The sequence below is a fragment of the Sus scrofa genome, chromosome 17 (assembly GCF_000003025.6).
Source record: "Sus scrofa isolate TJ Tabasco breed Duroc chromosome 17, Sscrofa11.1, whole genome shotgun sequence".
In the NCBI taxonomy this organism is placed as follows: domain Eukaryota; kingdom Metazoa; phylum Chordata; class Mammalia; order Artiodactyla; family Suidae; genus Sus; species Sus scrofa.
Genome location: NC_010459.5, coordinates 25352221 through 25377113, shown reverse-complemented (window position 1 = coordinate 25377113; position 24893 = coordinate 25352221). Strand labels below are relative to the sequence as shown.

The window sequence follows — 24893 nt, the reverse complement described above, 5'->3', positions numbered from 1 at the left end:
ACTGCAAGCAAAGGTACTATTGTAAATTCATCATTTTTTAATATAATGGTACAGAAAAACCCATAGATATATAAATACCTCTATATAAAATTAAGCTCATGGAGGTAATGACAAGCTCAAGAATTGACAAGAGACTAAAGAGACACGACAACTGCACTCAACACATGATCCTGGATTGGATTCTTGGGTCATGACTGGGACATCAACAAACTGGATTAATGTTACCTCCTGATGTTCTGGTCACCTAGAAGTTATGTAGAAAAGTGGGCTTGTACTTAGGAGAGCCACACTGAAGTATGAAGGGGTAATGAGCAATCAGATCAATACACTCTGAAAAGGTTCTGTTAGGGCTCAGGGAGGGCCTCTCCCAAATAAGCCACAATGGCATTTTGATTACTTTGAATTAAAGGCAAGGAGTTAAACTTCAAGGTAAAGAAGTTGAATTTTTTTTTTAACTTTTTTTATTTTTGGCCACACCCATGGCATGTGGAAGTCCCCAGGCCAGGGATCAAACCCATGACAGTGACCCAAGATGAGAGTGACAATGCCAGACCTGCTGCGCCACAAAAGAACTTTACCAAAGGCAAAGGCGTTGAATTAAAGTTACTTAGGGGACAGCTGATGCAAGAGCGACATTTTGATCCTCCTTTGTGTCTCCCAGAAAGCAGGAAATAATCTCCCATGTGAAAGGTGTGCCCCCTGCATCTGGAGGTAGAACAACACCCTTATTACTAGACAGGGAATTCAGGCTCAGAGGCCTGTATAAATACACCTTGTTACTAACTTACTGCCTCAGAGCCAAACTTGTTTATCTTTTTATTTTATTTATTTATTTATTGCCTTTTTAGGGCCGCAACCGTGGCATATGGTGGTTCCCATGCTAGGGGTCGAATCAGAGCTACAGCTGCCAGCCTACACCACAGCCACAGCAACGCAGGATCCGAGCCTCATCTGGAACCTACACCCCAGCTCATAGCAATGCCAGATCCTTAATCCACTGAGTGAGGCCAGGGATCAAACCCCCAACCTCATGGTTCCTAGTTAAATTCGTTTCCGCTGTGCCACGACGGGAACTCGAGCCAAACTGTTTAGATCTTCACTAATGGAGTACCCCCAACCTAAGCTTCTTTGCCATAACAATTCATCTCTAATGTATCATTTCTCTATAAAGTATGAAAGTTGCCTGCTTAGGCCACAACCTAGATCCCATTTCTGAGACCTCTGTATGCACAAATTAGATTTGTTTTTCTCCTATTAATCTGTTTTGTGCCAATTTTTTGTGTGTCTTTCTTTCCTTTTTTTTTTTGTCTTAGGGCCGCTCCTGTGGCACATGGAAGTTCCCAGGCTAGGAGGGGTCGAATCGGAGGCAGAGCTGCTGGCTTCCACCACAGCAATGCCAGATCTGAGCCTCATCTGCCACCTACACTGCAACTTGCCACAAGGCCAGATTCTTTAACCCACTGAGTGAGGCCAGGGATCGAACCTGCACTCTCATGGATACTAGTCAGATTCTCAAACCACTACCCACAACAGGAACTCCGTTTTGTGCCAATTTTATTATTAGTCCAGCCATAAAACTTCAAGAGGGGTAGAGGGGGAAATTTCCCCTCCTTGACAGATCAAAAACATTTCTGAGAGCTCTGTGTACTATTTTGGCCACTTTCATATAAATTGAAAGTTTTATCAAAATATAAAAAGCCTTCAAAAGTAATTAGATGTCACTCCTCTGCTCAAAATCTTCTAACAGAATCTATTTCCACAGACTTGTATGTGAATGCTCACAGCCACTTTATTCATAATGGGCCTAAATTGGAAAGAACGCCAATGCTCAGCCACTGGCAGAACAAGAGATGAACCTTAAAAGCATGCTAGCCCCACTGCAGGGACAAAAAACAGACCAGTGGTTGCCTAGGGCTGCAAAGGGCCACCAGGGAGCCCTTCCTTTTGGGGGTGACAGAAGCTCTATATTACCTCTACACAATTGCCAAAGCTCATCAAATTGAAGACTAGGAGTTCCTGTCGTGGCTCAGGAGTAACGAACCAAACTAGTATCCATGAGGACATGGGTTCAATCCCTGGTCTCGCTCAGTGGGTTAAGGATCTGGCGTTGCTGTAGCTGTGGTGTAGGCCAGTGGCTGCAGCTCCAATTCTACCCCTAGCCTGGGAACCTCCATATGCCACAGGTGCAGCCCTAAAAAGACAAAAAAAAAAAAAAAAAAGAAAGAAAATAACTCAATTTTTAAAATCCTCTAATGGTTCTCCATTTCAAAGGGTAAGCAAGCCCTTCAAAAGGCCTCCACAATCCCCCCTTCCAGCGCTCCCCTCCCTCCCTCCCTCCCACTAAATCCATTATGACGTACTCCCTCTCAAACAGCCATTCAAAGCAGGGCCAGTCTTCAAAACATTTTCTGTTCTTTGACAGTCAATGGAGAGCAAGTAGTCAGAAAAGTTACTAGCAATTGGCATTGCTGTCAACACACAAGAGCATGGTCCTTTTTCTAGTAACTCACTGTTAATATATTTTATGACATGCATGAACTTGACAACTAAGGTAAAAAGTTAAAACTCAGACTTTGCAGGGGCAAAGTTTATGGCATAAAACCTACTCTGCTTTTTCCTCATGTGTGCACAAGAGTGCTATGATAAATCTACATAAGTCTAAAAGTGGTTTTTCCATAAAATGTATATTCCACATATGTACATAAAAATTCTAAGTGATAAGTCTTATTCAAGGAAATGTTAAAAGAGACACAAAAATGGTCAACAGTATCACTTTAACATGTGCTATACATACAAAAAATTGTCCACTTCTTTTTTTTGCTTTTTACGGCTGCACCTGTGGCATATGGAGGTTCCCGGGCTAGGGGTCAAAGCAGAGCTGTAGCTCCCAGCCTACGCCATAGCCACAGCAACGCCAAATCTGGGCCATGTCTTCGACCTACAGCACAGCTCACAGCAACATTGGATCCTTAACCCACTGAGCGAAGCCAGGGATCAAACCCACAACCTCACGGTTCCTAGTTGGATTTGTTTCTGCTGTGCCACTACGGGAACTCCCTCAAAAATTGTCCACTTCTGAAGACACCCATGGTTTTACTTGCAGGGGACTGAATCGATAGCCTTAGATAGAAATCAAATAAGCATTCACGTTTAAGAAGCAAAAACAGTAAGGTTAGGAGTGGCAAACTTTCCAAGTCAGCCTACTAATCTTCAGAAAGATTAGACTAAAAATCCTTCCTCAGAAGGTCATTCAATAAAGAGGTTAGGTTATTACCTGAGCAGGTATTTCTCAGAACCATCTTGCCTCAAGAGGGTAAGCGCATACAATGTGAAGTTTGAAGACAATTCTCTTTCTGTCTGTTTTCCCAGAAAACAATAAATACAGTCACTTCTAAACAGCCTTGACTCAATTAAAAACTGAATGAAAGGATTTGTGAAATGTTGACTGCCAACAAAATCCTAGCTATGCTCAATGATTTGAAGAACAAGAAATTTAGATCCTGCCCAGGTCTCATTTTCTTCTAATCTCCAGGATGATCATTTTGCCATTAATAAAAGTCAATTTTTTTAAAAAAGAGAGAGAGAAAAAAAGAATGAACTCTAGGATGGCAGTTCATACGCATAAGAAATAACATTACAGAAAATCTAATCAACTGTTTGATCTAACTCTACTTTTATTAACATGGTTCCATGCTTCTCTACCATTAGCTGCTTAAAATAACACTAGAAAAGATCCCTGTTAGTTTTATATACCCTTAGCATGTGTTCTAGACTAGCACTAGCATGCGATGATGGGACAGTGGGCCCATAAATGAAATATTACATACAAAATACAAATAAATGTTTATTGGGCAAAATTAAGGCCTTTGCAGTTCACAGTTCACTGAGGCTAACCAAAGACTAGGTAATTTTTTAAATCCTTTACAAAAATTTCACATACACATCCCCACTCCCCCAATAAAATGGCCTGACCAAACATTATCAAAACAAACACCATAAATACCAAGTCCTTTAAAGACAACTATCCCAAATGTTATTTTTTGGCATAAGTGATCTTCATGGCATGGGATGGTGTGATCTTAAAGCCCTGTAAAGCATCCCTGGCAGCTCCAGCCTGTCCATCGTTTTCAAATTCAACAAAAGCAATGTCATGCCTCCCAGGTACCAAACGTACTTCCTTGAAACCAGGGAACCTATAAGGAAGAAAAGCCATTTTTATATATGGAAACAATGTATACATATATAGATACAGAAATGACATCAAATACACAAATGTCTATTCGTGTTTAAGTTTGTTAAGCAACACCCTGATATTAGTCCACAAAAAGTATCATATCCACCAAGAATCCTGAGCAGGAGGAAAGAGCCTGAAATGTAATTAATAGCATGAGAAGAATGGCAGGAATCATGTAAACTAATTCTGGTTTTGTCATTTCATCAAAGCTTTGTTTCCTGTTTTACTCATCAAATAGCATTAATAATTCAAGCATTAGAGGTAATTTAGCTTTTTCGTTTGCTAAACCTGCTAAATGGTTTCAATTCGTGATTAATCCTGGAGCAAATCAATGAAGCTGTAAGAATTACTGCCACATGACACACAAATGGATTCAACCCAGGGAAGAGGTAGATGTCCTGTCAGAAGGCTCTCGGAACACAGACTTATTTATGAAAACACTTACTGATTAAACAGCATGGATAGCATCATCTCATTAGTCTCTTCCGGTAAATTATTAAGGAATAAAATATAGTTTGGAGGATAATCAGGGACCTATAAAAAGAAAAGGCAAAGCTAGCTTAGAAGTATAAAAAGCATGGTAAGCCATTTAGCTCTCACATTAAAATCTAAACTTCAGAGAACAACTTTCCACTGTTTAAGGCTTGTGAAATCTTACTACATCAAACACTAAGCTGAAAAACAATGACACCAGAGAAATAAACAAAAACCTAACAGTGACTAAACAAGTCACTTAATACAAATTTAGAAAATTATAAATCTTAAGAACGGTTTTTAACAGTACTTAAAACAATATTTAAGTTAAAACATCTGGAGGTCAGTTAGAATTGGAGGATTTTGTCTTCTGGATTACATGACCAATCCTAACGAAACTAGATAAGGCAGAGATGTCACCCACCCTCAGGTACTCAAACCCTCTGCACTACTGCTTACTACTTCCCGGTGTGTTAGAACATAGGGAAACAGAATGATTTCTACTTAGAACCACTACTTGGTGATTTTTAATGTTTTCTGCAAATCAATGAGATATACATGGCATCTAGTTACATACAAATAAGTAGAAACGGACACTGTTATTAGATATTAAACTAAATTATTTGCTACCTGATCCCAAGGATACAGGGAATCATAGCAAAAGGTTCTTATATATAAGAGCCCCCATCTTCGGGTTAATTTCATGGAAGAAAGATGAAATGTAAAGAACTTAGGGCTCAGAAAATTAAGTGCTGGCATTTGTGCACTGAACTGTAACTGCTGAAAGACTACAAAGAAGTAGATAAGCAATTCCCTAGATGTAAGGATCCTGTCAGACTCTAGCACCCAAGGGACCACATGGGAAACTGTTAGTCCATGACCGAGGCTTTCTCTTGAGGCCTTTATTGGGAAGACCTGGTAACGAGTTTCTAAAACACCTGTATCAGGAGACTTAAAAATATCTGTGCTGAGGAAACAAGAGCAAAGGAAACTGTAAAACAATTTGGCTCTATTAGAAAAGATGGGTTAGTGCCTTAGCCAACTCAACCCAAGGCACAAGTCTGGAAAGCTCTGGGCCACATACTGTGGAAAAACATCAATTTTCCTCCTTGCCTTCACAGAGCTTAGAAGCTGTCATTTTGACTCTGTTATTGATTCATTGTGCAGAGTAAGGAATAAAGAAAATTAGAATGTTTTGAGGAGTGAGTTTCCACATTAAAGTGGTATATAATTTAATGTACTGTGGCTTAGAGATGGAATAATTTTCGGTTTTGGAAGACATGCAGGTTGTTGTATATTTCTGTCACTGTTTTATAATTTTATTTTAAAATAAGTATCACATGGAAAAATAATATTACCTGAGGATTTGGTGTTGCATTTCCTTGGGTATTAGCCGAATTTGGTGTTCCCTAAGCCAAAAAAAATAAGAGAAAGTTACAATTTCCAACCCTTCTAAAAAAACCCAGCACGGAGTTCCTGTCGTGGCTCAATGGTCAATGAATCCGACTAGGAACCATGAGGTTGAGGGTTCGATCCCCGGCCTTGCTCAGTGGGTTAAGGATCCGGCGTTGCCATGAGCTGTGGTGTGGGTTGCAGACGCGGCTCGGATCCCACATTGCTGTGGCTGTGGTGTACGTCAGCAGCTACAGCTCTGATTAGACCCATGGCCTGGGAACCTCTGTAGGCCGCAGGAAGCGGCCCTAGAAAAGGCAAAAAGACAAAAAAAACCCCAAAAACCCCAGCAGATATTTACATTTATAATTACTGCATAAAAGTATGATTAACAGATTTTTTTATTCTACCTTACTTTTGCTGCAAATTTACATTTCAAAAACTCACTCAAACATTTATGTATAGTAGAATATTTTTGAAAGGTCTAGCCCTAACTTTAGACTATATCATAAAATTCAACCTCCAGGCTTTAAAATTATGGAGAAATATATAAGAGAAAAGCCAAGAACTAGTCTTTCTCACTTTTTTTTTTAAATACACAAAAAAGCAAAAAATCATACTTAGTAAAACTGATTTGTAATCACTTTCAATCTCAAAGTAACTACTTTTTGGATGATAATTTCACCTTTATCTAGTATTTTGAATTAGATTTTGAATTCCTGAACTGTTCAAAGAAAGCAGCTTTGAGTGGAATACTCATGATTACAAGGTAACATCTATAGCATTATTTATACACAGAACTTGAAAAATAAGCCAATAGATATTAACATATTTTGGAGAATGATGGAACCAAATGTCAGGCAAATTCAAATAAAACTGTTTAATATATATCTGCCATAAGTAAAGTTTTACATTATAATGTGTTGCTTAAACACAAATCTACAAATGTTAGAACTCAACCATTCTAGCTTCTTAAAAATCCACCTCAAACACACAGAGATGCACAAGCATGCCCCAAAGATCACCCCTCAAGTGGAAGACAAAGAACTATCAAATTTTCTGACACCAAAAAAATATGAACATTTGCCCATCTTACCTGACCAGGTTTCTTGTTCACGGTGGTTGCAGTCTGCTCCACAGTTTTGGCTTTTTTCTTTTCTTTTTTCTTTTCTTTGTCAGCAAAAGTACCACGCATTTTAGATATTATATCAGAATCTGTTTTTGCATACTGGATTCGCTGTTTTAATTATTTGAAAACAGGTTACTTTTCACTCCGCTGAAGCCTGTTTACACTTGTCATTAATTTTGCAAATTTCATTAAGCAAATATGAGCTAATTTTAAACACATCCTTAAGGAAATGTCAAATACACTGAGCTCCAAATGAAAATAAATTGTGGCCCATGATTTACAAGTGAGACAAAGTTAGATTCAGCTATGTGTATTAGAAGAAAAAACCATATATTTTCAGATGAGAAAACGGGACTTTGAAATATCCATACCACTGCTCTCCTCCACTTAAAAAAACAGAGAAAACTGCACTGGAAAGCTGTCCATCCCTTAGCAAGGATGCTCAACAGAAGGTCAAAATATGCATGGGATTGTTACTTCCGAAATTAAAGTACCAAAGATTGAGAAAGACCTGCCTTTGAATCTGAGCTATTATTTTTAAATGAAATGACTAATGGGGGCATCAACTTAAATTTTAAAAGCTTTGAAAGGAAACAAAAGGATGACAACATAGCTAGTGCAACTACAACACTGACCTGATTGACAGGCCATAGCCAGGAGGCATAGCACACACCAGGGAGCAGGCATGGAAACACCCTGGTCTAGGACTACATTTCATCAAATTTAACATGCATTCCAATTACCCAGAGAACTTGCAGATCCTGATGCAGTGGTTCCGCTGAGGCCTGAGAGTCTGTACTTAAAACAAGCACAGAGGGCATCTGGGAGAGGGGGCACACCATGAGCAGTATGGCCCTGCCCTAAGGCACTGTCACATAGCTAAGTCTCATACCAATTACCTGTCCCAAAACTTTTGCTACAAGTTATGCTGTCATCCAGGTGTGCCTATTTGCAAACTACAACTTCCAATTCAAGGGAATATTTCTTCCCTGGCACCCAAAGAGCCGAAACTACCTCTGTGATCATACCAAAACACCACAGCCCTATCAATTCTCTCTAAAATTGTCCCGTATGGCAAGAAATTGATTTCAGTCTGAAGGGAACAAGTGACATTTTAAAGTAATGCAGGCTTTAAAGCAAGAAATGTGTCACAACCAAGCAGTTCTTTCCCCACCCCACCCCTTTTTAAATGGCCTCACCCATGGCAATGGAAGTTTCTGGACCAGAGATTGAGTCTGAGCCACAACTGCAGCAAAGCCCCATCCTTTATAATCTACTGCACCGGGCCAGGGATCGAACCCATGCCTCCATAGCAATCCAAGCTGCTGCAGTTGGGTTCTTAACCCACTAGGCCACAGCAGGAACTCCCTTTCTTTTACATTAGCTAGAGATGAATGTACAGGAGAATGAGAGGGCAGCAGGCCTCCCAGGACCGCTCAGTCCCAAAGGCTTCCTATGAAAGCTCTAGCCACTAGACCACGGACTTAGCTGTGATCAACTCTTGATAATCCTGCATGTCGTCATCTAATGGAAAGGGACAGGTCTGGACTAACTCTGACTTGGTCCCAAGGATTCCTTCCCAGCTACCCTGGGTCTTTAACCTCCTTGTTGACCTAAACAGATCTTGGGTGGTCTTGTATTTGTCCCTGTGGCCTGAGAATACCTCTGCCCTGAATCCTCGCTTTCAGCAGGCTGGTCTGGAGCAGCAGTTCTCAATCAGGGGAGAATCCGCCCCCAGGAGACAGCTGGCAGTGCTGAAAGGGGGCACAGTGGGTTGTCATGCTAAGAGGGCAGAGGCCAGGGGTGCTCTAGACACCTTACAACCAACAAGGCAGCCCCAGCAACTATTCAGTTCAAATACCCCAAGTATCAGATGCTGAAAAGCCCTGGTCTAGACTAAATCCTGGTATAGGATAAAAGTCCATTCACAACTTAGAGAAGGCGCAAGATTTACATTTATTCCAAAGGTTTCATTACAGAAGCCCTTAGGAAGATGGTTCTGTCTTACTGAGCTACTTTGGAAATTAAATATCCAAATATCCTTGAATCACAGAGCATAATTTTGTTCTGAGTTCCAAGTTATATAAATTTTTGTTCATTTCTAATCTGGTATGTTGAGTTAAAGAGCAACTGAAACCACCTAAGTAAAGACAGCTCAAGGAACATTCTTTTCCTTTTCCAGGATGCTGGCGACTTGGCAGCAACTACTACTTTCCTAAAGGCAGAGAATGGACCTCCTAAAATACCTTCAATATGAGATCAGTCTAATGGGCTTTTTCCATTGATTTTAAAAATTTAGTTGGCAAGGTGAAGCCAGGGCCAAACACAGTGAACAATTTTCAGCTTTCCTGGATCTGAGTCAGTCATGCAACCTTGTCATCCCAACTTAGCAAAACAGACCTAAAAACCTCAAGAGGAAAAAACCGTTCCTTCATTCTAATGTAGTTTTAGATTTTAACTAAAACCCAGTCCTATGCTACCACCAAGTGAGATCTCAAGTATGCTATTTTTTCATACTACTGAGAAAGATAAACTGCTTTCAGGAAATGCCAATTAACCGAAAATCAGGGAACGTGGGTCCTACCTCCCAGTTTTCTGGAATGGGACTTTCTACAAATACGGTGCCCAGTCAGGTGGGAAATGATGGGGAAAGGAGAACTGGATAGAGGGTGAGAAGAAAACTTGCTCCAGTAAAACAGAAAGTTCCCAGGCCTGAATTACACAGTGTGGGATAGAGGTCCTCAGACTAACTGACCACAGCCAGCGCTGCCTGTTTTGCACATGAGGTCTTCTTGGAACATGGCCACACTCATTCACCTACCACCATCTATGGCCATAAAGGCAAAGTTAAGTGGCTGCAAAAGAGATCATCTGGCTCATAAAGCCTAAAATATTTACTATCCGGTCCTTTACAGAGAGCATGCTGAATCCTTGTTTAGGGGAGAAAAAAAAAGTCACAGTACTGAGTGTTAGATTAGCCCTTAAATCTTCATACTACTACTGGTATTATTAACATAAGCTTTCTGTGCCTGATTCTTCATTTGTAAAAATAAAGGGATCAGACCAGTGGTCTAAACTACAAGTTATGGGCCAAATCCAGCCTATAACCTGTTTTTGTATGGTCTATGAGTTAAGAACTTTTTTTTTTAAAGGCCACTCCCGCAGCATATGGAAGGTACCAGGCTAGGGGTCAAATCAGAGCTACAGCCACAGCAACTTGGGATTCGAGCTGCATCTGTGACCCATACTACAGCTCATAGCAATGCCAGATCCCTGACCCACTGAGTGAGGCCAGGGATCGAATCCGCATCCTCATGGATACTAGTCGGATTCGTTTCTGCTGTGCCACGACAGGAATGGCAGAAAACTTTTATTTCTTTTTCATTTTTTACAATTTTAAATGATTGTTTTAAAAAAAACCAACAACACACACTCACAAAAGAATAGGCAGCAGAATCTGTACATGGCCCACAAAGCCTAAAATATTTATTACTGGTCCTTTATAGAATTTTTGTTCACCTATGAATAAGAGCAAAGAATATCCAATCTGCTTACATTTTACAGGTGGTGAACGTGTGCACAGAACCAGTTAACAGCAGAACCAGAATGAGAACATGGGTCCTTGAAACTGCAGGACTTGGCTCTTTCCCCAACATCCCTACCCATCACATTCCAATTCCAGTAGAAAAGCACTTGGGAATCCATACCCAGGGTCCTCTGTACGCATTCACAAAGGTAAAACCCTTTGCTACATGCACTGTTCCAACCTAATCCAACCCTCTACCAACTTTGACTTATACCAACGCCTCCTGAGTTCTCTAGTTCCCTTCAATCCCTACCACCATCCAATCTTCACCCAGCAGCTAAATGTGAAATCTCATTATATCACTCCTGAGTTTAAAACTTTCCATATATAACTACTTCATTTCCATTCATTGTCACCCATTAATAAAACCTATGACTTTAAGTCTATGAAGTGTCTTTAGATCACTGCTTTATCTAGATTGCACAGCTTCTGATATACAGTATTTAATTATGGTATTTTCTGAAACTTCAGACTGGATTTCTCTTTGACCTACAATTTTGTTTGTGTTTTACGAGTTTACGAACAGAGGTTTCTTTTTAATCTTCTGAGTAATTATTAATTTCTAGATCTTTTGAGAGGACAGTATTGCCTATACTAACACTGCTTTTAAAATATTCTACATCTCAATGTATTTTGCTTTTGGCTATTTGAACTATCATAAATTAAGTGGTGACTTATAAGCTCTTCTACTACTGTGTTCCTATAAAAATAAATACATAAATAAAATAAGCCCTAACCCACTCTAACATGTAGTTAAAAGCAAAAAACAAGCCATATTTTCAGGGGTGTATTTACAAATCTACCATTTCATTAATAGTGAACAAAGCCAAAATAGTAAGATTGATTTACCATCGGTTTGCCATAAAATGGAAATCCTTGTAACTGTCTCAAGGCATTTGTGGATGAACCCAGTTCCTTAAATATAACAAAGGCTTGCCCCCTCATCTTCATGGTCTTTAAAGCCACAATATCTACCACATGGCCAAACTGAGAAAACAGGGCATACAGGGATCTCTTCAATTCTGCACAAAATTAGAGAGAAACCAGTTATTTGTCAATGAAATGATGACAAGATTCTTCATAAAATGACACTGCACGCACCCCTGCCATTCCCTTATTTATTTATACAAAGTTACATTTTTTAATAAAAATATCATACTATTCACATTGGCTGTCTAATTTTACAAGTTTTTAAAATCATTTGATCTATGAGTGAAAACAAATTCCACACATTTTCAGCCCCCTACTTTTTATCTTTAAAAAGCCTTAAAATCCCCATGCATTAAGGGATAAACCATTATTTCAGGCACTGAGAAAGAGGACTAGATGAGAACTTTTGAAGCAGTTTAATTTTTAAGATGGTGTAAGTAAACACACTTTAGTTACTTTTTAAAAAGCACTTACCTTCTTTTTTAATTTTGTCGTTCATATTGTTGATATAAATTGTATGATTTGGTCTGATATCCATGTTTTGAGTTAAACTGTTCAAACAGCCTAAAGAGATGGTAAATATTCTGTTATAAACAGGGAGAATTCATTGCGTGGTGGTGTGGAATTAAGGACACAAGGTTAACTTTGCAATCTTTTCAATTCCAAATGTCAGAAAATATCAGTTTGGCAACAGTCTAAAACTTCTCCAGAACTTACTAGCCTTTCTCTTGAAATAAAACAAGAACAGTTCTCAGGCTGAAAACTTGGTGGGGCACTATTACCTAGTCAGATTTTAATAATATTCTTTTATTCCACACATTTATTTTTATACTTATCTTTCACTTACAAGTGATACTGTTTTTCCACCTGTTTTTCATTAGTGAAATAATTTTAAAACTTTGTTAAAAAGGAAAAGTAGATTTGAAGAAAAATGAAAAAAGAACTAGCAAATGTACGTCCAGTAAAAATCAAGACGGAACAATAATGAAATTTGCTAAGAACTATTTCACGGGCACTTTCATATTTACTACTTAATTTATATACACCATCACCAACAGTCTTGCCTTGCCTCCAAAGTCACCTGTAACCGACCTGAAATACCAGAGCGGTTGCAAGATGGTTGAGAGCTCAGAATCTAGAGCCAGCCAGATCTGAATTCACGTATGTCTATGCTTCCTACTACCTGCTTGACTGAGGACAAATTACTTAATCTCCCAGGTCCACTCTGAAAAAATGAGATGGGAACAGAATCTACCCAGTAGAGTTTATTTATCTAAATGAGATAAAGTTCTAGCAACACGTTATTAATTTCTATCACAAGCTAATACCTACTTTGTATACATGTAGTCACACAGCTGATTAAACCAGAGATCTGAGAATTCAACCCTTGCTTTCTGTCTCTTGTACTTTTCTTTCACACCCACCACACTATTATTTACAGTTTCAGTTGCAAATTTTGACCTTTATTTTCTTATTGCCCCAGATATTCCTTCATTTCATGAATATTTACACCCACGGTATGTGAACAGCCTAGGTCGACTGACAAGAGCATACAGATGGGGACTGTACTCGTACGTTAACAGGTGAAAGGTAACGGTTCTCAGAGACTTGCGAACCCCTAAACTGACACTGGAAGTCTGGGGCCGCGAAGAAAGCCGGAAGACTAGAGGAGAGGCTCTCGTATTATCTCACGCGATGTTTTACGGAAAGTAGGACTAGCGCCGGGGCACCGGGGTCGCCTCCCTGATCCAAAAGTAAGCCTCCGGCAGGCACCTGAAAATCCAAAGCGAGCCGTAAGGCCCTCACAGCAACCAAGGGACACCAGTTATCCATAACTTCATATGCGCGAGCCTCTCGCCTTTCCAGACCGAGTCACATTCGCCCACGGCCCAGGCCTGAAGCCCCAAGAAGCCGCCACGCGATCTCCGGCCCCGACCCATCCCGCTAAGAGACAAGGTTCCGAAGTCCGGGGACCTCGTCGGACCCGCGCATCAGTTTCCATCCCCCCTCGACCCCTCGGCGACCCTCCCCGAACTCCCGACAGCCAACCATTCAGCCCCAGCACCGCGTTTCGTCCATCCCCTGCTCCAGCAGGGGAGCGTGGTGCCAAGAGGAATCCGCAAGCCCGAAAACGAAGAAAGCGAGGAAGAAAGAGCCTCAACTCACCCCAGACGGTCGCCGCGTCCAGTGCAACCAGGAAACTGGAAGCCGGAAGTGGGGCCGGGCGCCGGAAGTAACACTGCCAAGCGCCTCAATCGAGTACCGACAAATCAAGAAGTCGAGCCCGGAGTGGATCGATAAGCCACAGTCTCCAAGGCGGCAGTTGAGAATCCTTCCGCGCACACGCACGTCTCTCTGGCTGGAAGAAGAGGTGAGAGGGGATGTGGGAGAAGCGAAAGAGGCTTGTGAGGAATGCTGTGGGATTAAACTGGAATCGTGGGACCGCTGAGAAAGGGAACAGCGAAAGGCAGTGATTCATTTACCCATGAGTTTGCGTTGGTCTATCCCATACAACAGGTGCCTTCTGTCTTTCCAAATGCTTTACAGATCTTTACATATAGTTACGTCCTGACAAGCCCATCTGTAAATTGAAAACTTTGTAAGACGCAAATGCACTTAATACGCTTAACTTGCCATACATCACAACTTATTAGCCCAGCCTACCTGAAGTGCTCAGAACCCTCACATTAACCTACAGTTGCACAAAATCATCTCGTGTAACTCAGTGAATATTGTACTGAAAGTGCAAAACACAGTGGTAGTGTGGCTCACCCTTGTGGTCCCATAGTGGCTGGGAGCTTTGGCTTGCTGTCCAGCATCAGGACACTGTGTCTACCGCATATCAAAAGCCTAGAAAAAGATCAAAATTCAAAATTTAAAGTCTGGTTTTCATTGAATGCTTATCACTTTTGCACCTTTGTAAAGTCAAACAATCTTAAGTCGAACCGTCATAAGTCAGGGACCCTTTGAATAGTTTTACAAGTGCAGCACCTATTGTCCACTGCAGGGGAAAGTGCCCTGATTTCCCTTCTCCAGAGGGCTGCCTCCACCTCCAGGTGGCTGCCCCCACCTTCAGGCAGCCGGTACCCTCCACCCACCCAAGTCTCTTCCAATTCTTGAGACTCTGAGGGAACTCTTCTCCAACATTCTACTGAAGAGCTTAAATCCCAGAAGCAGCTAATCTGTGTTCCCACGTTGGAGGGAATTGATGTCTCTGTCCAGCTGTCTCACCTGATAAAGCAGTTACCTCCAGTAATAGCTAAACACTGATACAATCATCTTCCTAAACTCATTGAAAAAAGCATCACTTCCCTACCACCCTTCCCACCTTCTCTCCCCACAAAATGAGTAGATTGTTCTAGTAATCAAGTTGTTGGTGATTAAGGCAAGCTGAAGGAGAATTCCAAAAAGTATGTGTGTTCATTCATCCACTTATCAAATGTGTGTAAAGCATCATCTGGAATATGAAATGGTTGTTGAGAACCAAGAAAAAATGAATCCTGTATCTTCTCCTTAACTAATCCCTCTGACCCTCACTGTCCTCATCTGTAAACTAGGGATCATAATGCAACTTCCTTCTGTGATATTAAGTGAGTTTAAAAATGTAAAACAGTCAGCACATTGCCAGACACAAAATAAATGGTTCATAATTTTTTTTTCTTTTTACGACTGCACCTGCAGCATATGGAAGTTCCCTGGGCCAGGGGTTGAATCAGAGCTGCAGCTGTGGCCTACACCACAGCCACAGCAACACCAGATCTGAGCTGCATCTGCTACCCACACCCTAGCTTGTGGCAATGCTGGATGCTTAACCGGATGAGCAAAACCAGGGATTCAGCAGCATCCTGACAGAGAAAACATTGGGTCCTTACTCTGAGCCACAATGGGAACTCCCATAAATATTATTTCTAAATGCTGACCATGATTTGGACATATGGATAAAGGGGTCAACTAGATTTGTTTTATAAGACGGGGATTTTTATTTTAAAAGATCATGGGAGTTCCCTTTGTGGCACAGTGGTTAACGGATCTGACTAGGAACCATGAGGTTGCAGGTTCCATCCCTGGCCTTGCTCAGTGGGTTAGGCTCCGATTGCCATGAGCTGTGGTGTAGGTCGCAGACGCAACTTGGATCTGGCGTTGCTGTGGCTGTGGTGTAGGCTGGCAGCTACAGCTCTGATTAGACCCCTGGCCTGGAAACCTCCATATGCCACGGGAGCAGCTCAAGAAAAGGCAAAAAGACAAAGACAAAAAAAAAAAAAAAAAAAAAAAAAGAGATCATGTAGAGGTGCAACAAGTAATCTTCAAAATAATGTAAGATTCTTGAGGGTAGAGATTTTTCTCTACTTTCTTCACTCAAGTACCTTCATTAACTGAAAAAGTGACTGATAATAAATATGTATTGAATAAATGAATGATGCTTCATGGAATATTAGGCAACTCTGAACAAATGAGATGCCTTAGGAAGACGCACATAAGTGTAGGAAATGATATTAAACAATCACAGAAAGGCATATTTTATTAGGTAGATATAAAAATTAGAATGTAAATAATCCTGCCTCAGGTAAGGACTTAGGAGAGAATACAAAAAAAAAAAAAAAAAAAAAAAAAAAAAAAAAAAAAAAAAAAAAAGAGAATACAAAGAGAATGTCCTTAACACATTTAAAGAGAAAATGAACGAAATAGAAACATTGCTGAATGACAAAAGACAAGCTGCCCTGCACACGGGGCATCTGAGCAATAATTCTGTTTGATGATAATGAAGATGGATAAACTGTGGTTTGTAAATTGTTCTGACCAAGAGCTCATTATAACCATTAAAAAAAGGGTAAGATAGGGAATTCCCCTGTGGCTCAGTGGTAATGAACCTGACTAATATCCATGAGGATGTGGGTTTGAGCCCTGGCCTAGCTCATGGGTTAATTGCCATGAGATGTGATGTAGGTCACAGATGCAGCTCAGATCTAGTGTTTCTGTGGCTGTGGTGTAGGCTGGCAGCTGCAGCTCTGACTTGACTCCTAGCCTGGGAACTTACATACGCAGCACAAACAGCCCTAAAAAAAGCAAAAAAAAAAAAAAAAAAGGGGGGGAGGGGATAAAACTTTACAAAGACACTCTACTTGGGCAGAAAATGCCACAGGAAATGCAGAGACCTAAAGACAGGGACAGGTGGAGGTCTATGACCAACTAAAACAGTGGCTACTCTACATTACACTGTGAGGAGGAAATCTTCTAGTGTCAACTCAGGGGCAATGACCTGCAAGCTCTTTCCCAGGTTCTAAAAAGAGCCAGTGGATTTTCCTGTCCATGGGCAGTTTCCTGAGTGATTTGGAGAAACCCATCTTTGAAAGTAGGCCTGAAAAAGGAAAGAAAGGACAAAGGAGCTTTTCTGATCTTGTAAGAAGCATTGCATTATCTGGTTACACAGCTATATTCAGAGCATTATAACACCCAAACTTTAGTGAGATGTGCTGAAAAGAACCATTACTCCTTTATAACCAAAATTCACCTCTTGAGGATTAGACCAGGAATCAGATGTCAAAACTCACATATTTTTTAACTGAAGTATAGTTGATTTCCAATGTGTTAGTTTCAGATGCACAGCCAAGTGATTCAGTTATATGTATGTATATTCTTTTTCAGATTCTCCTCCATTATAGGTTATTACAAAATATTGAATATAGTTCCCTGTGCTATATGGTAAGTCCTTGTTGTTTATCAAGTTTATATATAGTAGTGCTTGTCTGTTAGTCCCAAACTCCTGATTTATCCCTTCCCATGCCTTTGGTAACTATAAGTGAGTTTTTTTTATGTCTTTGAGTCTATTTCTGAAAAAACCATATATTTAAAGAAAAAAATACTAGGAAAGCAAACGGGTTTACCAGTTCTACTCAGTCCTGTCTCTCAAATTTCAGTTAGGTGACATGATTTACTTTGCTATGAAATAGGGTTCTTATCAAACTAAACCCAGAGGCAGTGCTGTAACACTAGCCAAGCTTAATGTGTCTGCTGCTGATGAAGCTCACTTGTTTTAGGGGTTGCAGAAAAATTACCACCAATATCTGGGAAAAAAACTGTGTCAAGACATCTAAATTATAAGGATAACTGAGACGTCTCTTAGTGACGCTGAATACACATATATTTTTCCTACCTTGTCTGCATGTATTTTATGTTTCTCATTAATGTTTTCAATATCTTGCTGCAGTAGTTTGGAGACAGAGCCACATTTAGAGGAAAATGAATCATAAAACTGTGGTGCATAAATTTTGGCCTGTTTATGTCAGATAGAACCACAAATATATGACAATTTGTTTGTATCTTCTTTTGCTCCCCAGGTGGTGATTACATTAAAAAATTTATGTAGAGTGAAATTATTTCACAACAAGCCTTAAACAAACTGAGGCATTATTGTTGAGCATCAAATCAGGTTTACCTTTCCTAGATGGTTGGGATGGTGGTGGCTGAAACTTCCTAAAAAGCACTCAGCCCCACAATTCAGGGAAGAAAGCATTTTGTACAATTAACTCTACTTATTTCACCTCAATCTTTCCTTTTTATTATTTTTGCAATTTTTTTTTCTCTTTAGAGCTATACCTGAGGCATATGGAGGTTCCCAGGCTAGGGGTCCAATCTGAGCTACAGTTGCTGGCCTACACCACAGCCACAGCCACATCAGATCCAAGCCACGTCTGCAACCTACACCACAGCTCATGGCAATGCAAGATCCTTAACCCACTGAGTGAGGCCAGGGATTGAACCCACAACCTCATGGTTCCTAGTTGTATTCATTTCCACTGCACCACAACAAGAACTCCTGGAAATAGTCCTTTTTTTTTTTTTGTGGCCACCCCTGTGGCATATGGAAGTTCCCAGGCTAGACGTCGAATTGGAGCTGCAGCTGCTAGCCACAGCCACAGCCACAAGCACAGCCACAGGGGATCCGAGCCACATCTACAACCTACTCTATAGCTTGTGGCAATGCTGGATCCTTAACCCACTGAGTGAGGTCAGGGATCGAGCCCACCTTCTCATAGATACTGGTTGAGTTCTTAACCCCTGAGCCACAATAGGAACTCCTCTTTTTTGGAAATATTCTTATTTTTAGGGAAGAAAAAAACCAAAGAGGTAACCGTCACCTCTAATGCGCACTACTTTGTTAATGTTAATAAGAGGATAATACCCTCTTCCCCAAAATAGAAGGGATAGGCTATGATAATGTCTGCACCCCATAAAGTTTGGAAGCAGTAGTTTGCCTTTGAGACCTAATAACTAATTCAAAGAATCATGAAGGAAATCTGAACTTCTTAATGTTCAACATTTTGTGTAAGTTGTGCTCTGCATGGTACAGTCTGACCTTCTCTGAAAGTCACTGAAGTAACATCACACGACTGCCATTCCCTTCCAGACTGGAAAAGTAGGAGCTCCCATTGTGGCTCAGTGGGTTAAGAACCCAACACAGTATCCTTGAGGATGCAGGTTTGATCCCTAGCCTCACTCAGTGGGCTAAGGATCCTACACTGCTGCATGTGGCTTGGATCCAGCGTTGCTGTGGCTGTGGCATAGTCCAGCAGCTGCAGCTCCAATTTGCCCCCTAGCCTGGGAACTTCCATATGCTGTGGTGCTGCCGTGAAAAGAAAAAAAAAAAAAAAAGATTGGAAAATAAGATGCCAGTCCCATGCAGCCCACCAAACAAGCAAGACATTATGCAGATAAAATTCTTAGGTTTTGCTTTATGATTCAGTGCAATAAATTTTTCTTTTTGAGTCTTGAGCCCTGTGACAGTTTAAAAATCCAAATTTGGAGTTCCCATTGAGGCGCAGCAGAAATGAATCTGACTAGGAGCCATGAGGTTTTGGGTTTGATCCCTGGCCTGGCTCAGTGGGTTAAGGATCCAGTGTTGCCATGAGCTGTGGTGTAGGTCACAGACGTGGCTCAGATCTGGCATTGCTGTGGCTCTGGCATAGGCTGACGGCTACAGCTCTGATTAGACCCTTAGCCTGGGAACCTCCATATGCTGCTGGTGCAGCCCTAAAAGGACAAAAAGACAAAAAAAAATCTAAATTTTTAAAAGGCAAACTTTTAAAAATGTGGGACTTCAATGTTGTCTTTTCAAGCATGATGTATCATTGATTTTGTTGGCATATCCCAGGCAGATATCCTAATCCAGTGCTTCTCAAATGTTAATGTGTATACAGATAGCCTAACCATTTTGTTAAAATCAGATTTTTATTTGCTAGAGCTGGGGTAGGGCCTGAGAATCTGCATGTAGAGCAAGTCCCCACGAGATGCTCATGCTGCTGGTCCCATCTTTGGGGTTGCAAGATCCTAAGCATATCCTCTTTAAGAGTGTTGCTCAATTATCCAAGACTGCACAATAGTTAGACACAGAACACGATCTTATGCAAACACACATGGATTCTTTCTTTCTGAGGAGGTGCTGTGTATCTGAAACTGTACTTTATTTTAAGTGCCTGGGCAACTGGAAATAAGTCTTTTTTTTTTTTTTTTTGGTCTTTTTTCTTTTTAGGGCCACACCAGTGGCACATGGAGGTTCCCAGGCTAGGCGTCTAATCATGGGAGCTGTAGCTGCTGGGCCTATGACAGAGCCACAGCAACACCAGATCTGAGCCATGTCTGCGACCCACACCACAGCTCACAACAACGCTGGATCCTTAACCCACTGATCGAGGCCAGGGATCGAACCCAAAACCTCATGGTTCCTAGTTGGATTCATTAACCACTGCACCACGATGGGAACTCCAGAAATAAGCCTTAATTGAGAATGAGAACGTCTGGACTTTTTGTTCTTTCTTGACAAGAGGTTGTCTGGATGTTTCTGAGGTCCTGGGTCACCTTGTTTTTGGTAGTTATTGCAGCTGTGCACAAGTATGCTTCTTCCTATCTCCTTCCAAGTTCACGGAGGGCTTACACATCATACCCTTTGCAAACTGGCATGGCCATGTAACTTGCTTTGGTTAACAAAGTGTGAGGACATGAGATAAGCATCACTTTCAGGCAGAAGCATTACAAACCAGTGCACAACTTGCCAAATGTCTGTTTTCCTGTCTTTGTGGTCTGAGACCTATATCATAAGGAGGAATTTCTGTCAAGTTTAGGTTCCCAAGTGACTACAATGACCAGAAAACAGCTCCTCTTCACACAGATACACCAGATCAAACTGGTCATGTAACATAAGCAAGAAATAATTAACTAAGATTTAGGGGATATTTGTAATGCAGCATATCCTAAACTATCCTGACTTACACACTAATTTAAACTGCCTCTGATTAATAACTCTTAGAAAGTTCAAAAGAGTTGATATAAGCAGTTTCATAATTACAGACTATTTTAAGTGTATAAGAGTTTATATATCTGAGGTGAATCATTCCTTTTCAAGGGAGAAAATCAAAGTAATCAATTTACAACTATATGATTTACATTCTGAGTGACCTTCATTGAATAATTTAATCCTAAAATTATTGAGCACCTATGTAAGATGACTGTATAATAAACTATCTTGAGGAGTTTCTGTTGTGGCTAAGTGGTAATGAACCTGACTAATATCCATGAGGACACGGGTTCCTTCCCTGGCCTTGCTCAGTGGGTTAAGGATCGAGCATTGCCATGAGCTGTGGTGTAGGTCTCAGAATGCTGCAGGTGCAGCCTTAAAAACAAAAAAATCTTGAAACCTAACTGAGAGAAGAATTAGTGGTTGGTAGCATTTTCACATACCTTCAGGGAAGGGTTCTGAAAAAATAAAGAGATGTCATGTTCACACTCTAATTTTAGGGTGGTCAGAATCATCTTGAGACAAGAGACCAGGATATGTATAAAACATTTCAGGCAAGACTTAACATCATGAGACAGTCTGGATTCTTATCACAAGGAAGTTGAAAGAAAAAAAAAAAAGAAGCCTGTAGTTTAAATTGCAGATTATGTTCAGACAAGACAACCCTGAAAATTATTTCTGTCTGGGAAATCCAAAACAATTATGTAAATGAGGCTGGTACTTCCTATTCTATTTTGTTTAAGGTGAATGTGGGTCAGTTAAACTATTGTAAATTTCTTCAGTGTCCACTAGCAGAAACATCATCACATGGGTTAATGAGTTTATTAAAATGGATGGTGAAAAAAGTAGGAAGTAGTATTTATCCCTATTGATATTGGATAGTCTCCCTTTAATCATAGTCTTTTTTTTTCAGCTTTAATATGAATCTACTTTCTGACATTTAAAATTACCAAATGACTTCAGCTCCTAAAAGATATTAATATAACTTATAATGCATTTTGTCATTTCAGTCGAAGGTTCTAAATAAGACTGGTCAGCTTAGAAGCCTGAAAGAGATTTGTTCTAAGTTATTTCCTCATGACTGAAATTGCAAACGTCAGATTCCATTACAAGTGGCAAAGACAAGAGCTCCTCTCTGGCTTCATTCAGCACAAGGTGGCCCAGAAGTCTGTGCCCTCAGACTTGGGGACCCTCTTATATTTATTGAGCACCTACAACATCCTGAATCCTCTTAGGTACTAAAGACATGACAGTAGCTGAAGAAGCATAGATGTGCCACCTGCTGTCACAGGGATTCTGATGTCTCTGATGTGTCAGACCAAAAGTCAATGTTTGTGCATGGTGAGTAGCTACTGTGGATAACAAACTTACCCCAGACTTATGGTTTAAGACAACTGTTTGATTATGTCTCATTGCCTCTCTGGGTCAGGAATTCAGTCAGGGTGTGGCTTGGTGGTTCTTCTTTCTTCTACTCCTTCTGGAGCCACCTAAGTCACTCAGTGGGGCTCAGGTGGCAGGTGGGTTGGTCTAGAGGATCCCAACAGTTGCACTTACATGTCTGGTAGCATGAGTGGCTAAAGACTGAGCTCACAAGGGACTGTCAACTGAAGCAACCAGGCATGGTGTTTCCAGAACCTGGTGGTCTCAGGGCCAATGACTTTCTTATATAGGGGCAGGTTTCCCCATACCAAGCATCCTAGGAAAGCTAGGTGGAAGCTACATGATCTTTTTGGACCTAGACTGGAGAGTCATACAACAAAACTTTAAAAAATTTCTTGTTGATTACAAGTGAGTCATAAGGCCAGCCTAAATTCAAGGGGAAGGAAACTGAATTCCATTTGTTGGTGTGGGAATGGCAAATTCACACTGTAGAAAACTTGTGGGAAGGGAGATACTACTATGGCCATCTTTATTTTATATTGAAAAAAATTGTAGTTAGAGTTACCTGGACTCAGTTTAGATGATCCCAAGTTTGTTGGTGACACCCTAAGCATCATAATGGAGAGCTAGTCAAACATATGCATTCTTCTCTCCATCAGCCCTGATCTGGTTTTGACCTTGGCCACATCAATGTCATAGAACATCTTCACAGCCCATTTTGTCTGGTGCTCATTGGCTTTGACATCCACAACGAGCATGAACCAGTGAGTTGTTGTCTTCTCTCTCCTTCACTAGAGTGTTCTCTCTCCTTCACCTGGAGTGTTCCCCAGGCAAAGTAAATACTTCTTACAAAGGCCCTGAGATTAAAAGAAATTATTTGCCAAATTTGAATAACTATAAAAAGAAAAAGAAAAGAGCAGTATAGCTGGATCAGATCATGTAGCATCTTGAAAGCCATGATTTAGATGCTATGCCAAGAGCAATAGAAGTCAGATGTTCAAAAAAAAGAAGTCAGATGTTCAAGCAGAGGAGGAACATGATCTGAGGCTTTGTGTGGATCTTTCTGAATAAATTGGAGGGGTCAAGTCTGGGCCAGTTAGGAAATTGCTGCAATATTCAACTGATGATGAGGTTAGGCTGAATTAATGTGGCATCAGAGAAATAGACATTTAAATGCTGTTTTCTTTTTTCTTTTGGGGGCCACACCTGTAGCATATGGAAGTTCCCAGGGCAGGGGTCAAATCAGAGCTACAGCAGCTGGCCTACACTACAGCCACAGCAAAGCAGAATCCAAGCCACATCTGCAATCTACACCACAGCTCATGACAATGCTGGATCTTTAACTCACTGAGCAAGGCCAGGGATTGAACCCGCATCCTCATTGTTACTAGTTGGATTCATTTCCTCTGAGCCATGACAGGAACTCCTAAATGCTATTTAGAACCATAATTGACAGGTCTTGCTGGTGGATCAGATGTGGAAAGGGTAGGGATTGTGATGTATTCATTTTCTAGGGCCTCTGTAACAAACTATCACTAATGAGGTGTCTTAACAGAAATTCATTCTTTCACAGTTTGGAGGCTAGAATCTGAAATCAAGGTATCAGCAGAGCCTTTGTCTGGAGGTCTAGGGGACAATTTACTCCATGCCTTTCTCTTGGCTTCTGGAAAGCCTTGGTGTCCCTTAGCTTTGCAGACACATCTCTGCATCAGTCATCATATGGCCTTCTCTCCTGTATGTCTCTGTGTCTCTTCTCCTATTCTTATAAAGATACCAGAAATATTGGATTAAAGATCCACCCTACTAAATATGTTGGCCTGAAACAAATCGAACCTTCCATTCAAAAGATCACCGCATGGTCCATTGTGGCTACTGGAGTTCCAGCCATTACATCCACATTCTAGGCAGCAGAAGAAAGAAGGAGGAAGGCTTATTCCACTATCTTTTATTTATTTATTTATTATTTTTTTAAACAAGTGGCCGCACCTATGGCATATGGAAGTTCCCGAGCCAGGGGTCAAGCCATAGCCACAGTAGAAGCAACACCAAGTAGTTATGTTGTGAGCCACACAGGAAGTCCTTTTTTTTTTTTTTTTTCTTCTTTTCTTGAGAGTGTCTAGTTTTTTTGCGGGTTTTTGTTTTTGTTTTTTTTTGGTCTTTTGTCTTTTGTCTTTTTAGGGCCGCACCCATGGCACATGGGGTCCCCAGGCCAGGGGTCCAATCAGAGCTGCCACCGCTGGCCCACACCAGAGCCACAGCAACACCAGACCCAAGCCACGTCCACGACCCACACCACAGCCCATGGCAACGCCGGATCCCCCACCCACTGGGCGAGGCCAGGGATCAAACCCGCAACCCCATGGTTCCTAGTCGGATTCATTTCTGCTGTGCCACGACGAGAACTGCTCCACTATCTTTTAGATAGGCTTCTCATAAGTCTCAAAATATACTTACATTTATATCATTTTGGACAGAACTC

The 24893-nt window shown here is 40.9% G+C and overlaps 1 protein-coding gene and 1 long non-coding RNA gene across 8 annotated transcripts; one reads left to right on the top strand and one right to left on the bottom strand.

Annotated features, from left to right (window-relative positions):
- SNRPB2 (uncharacterized protein RU2B) lies at positions 3825-14007 on the bottom strand. 7 transcript variants are annotated; one of them, XM_021077336.1, is made up of 8 exons: positions 13912-13942; positions 13321-13518; positions 12220-12309; positions 11665-11837; positions 7197-7337; positions 6067-6117; positions 4680-4768; positions 3825-4193 (listed from the first exon to the last, which is right to left on the bottom strand). In XM_021077336.1, the coding sequence occupies exons 3-8, from the start codon at positions 12281-12283 to the stop codon at positions 4034-4036; spliced, it is 678 nt and encodes a 225-aa protein (XP_020932995.1). In that variant the 5' UTR covers positions 12284-12309; positions 13321-13518; positions 13912-13942; the 3' UTR covers positions 3825-4033. The 7 variants fall into 7 exon arrangements, with proteins under 7 accessions (XP_020932995.1, XP_020932996.1, XP_020932994.1 ...); XM_021077337.1 differs by having other exon boundaries at positions 13438-13518; positions 13912-13940; XM_021077335.1 differs by lacking the exon at positions 13321-13518 and having other exon boundaries at positions 13912-14007.
- LOC102159962 lies at positions 13587-23692 on the top strand. The gene is made up of 4 exons (XR_002340123.1): positions 13587-13848; positions 13917-14116; positions 17389-17445; positions 22045-23692. It is a non-coding gene; the product is annotated as an uncharacterized LOC102159962 (long non-coding RNA).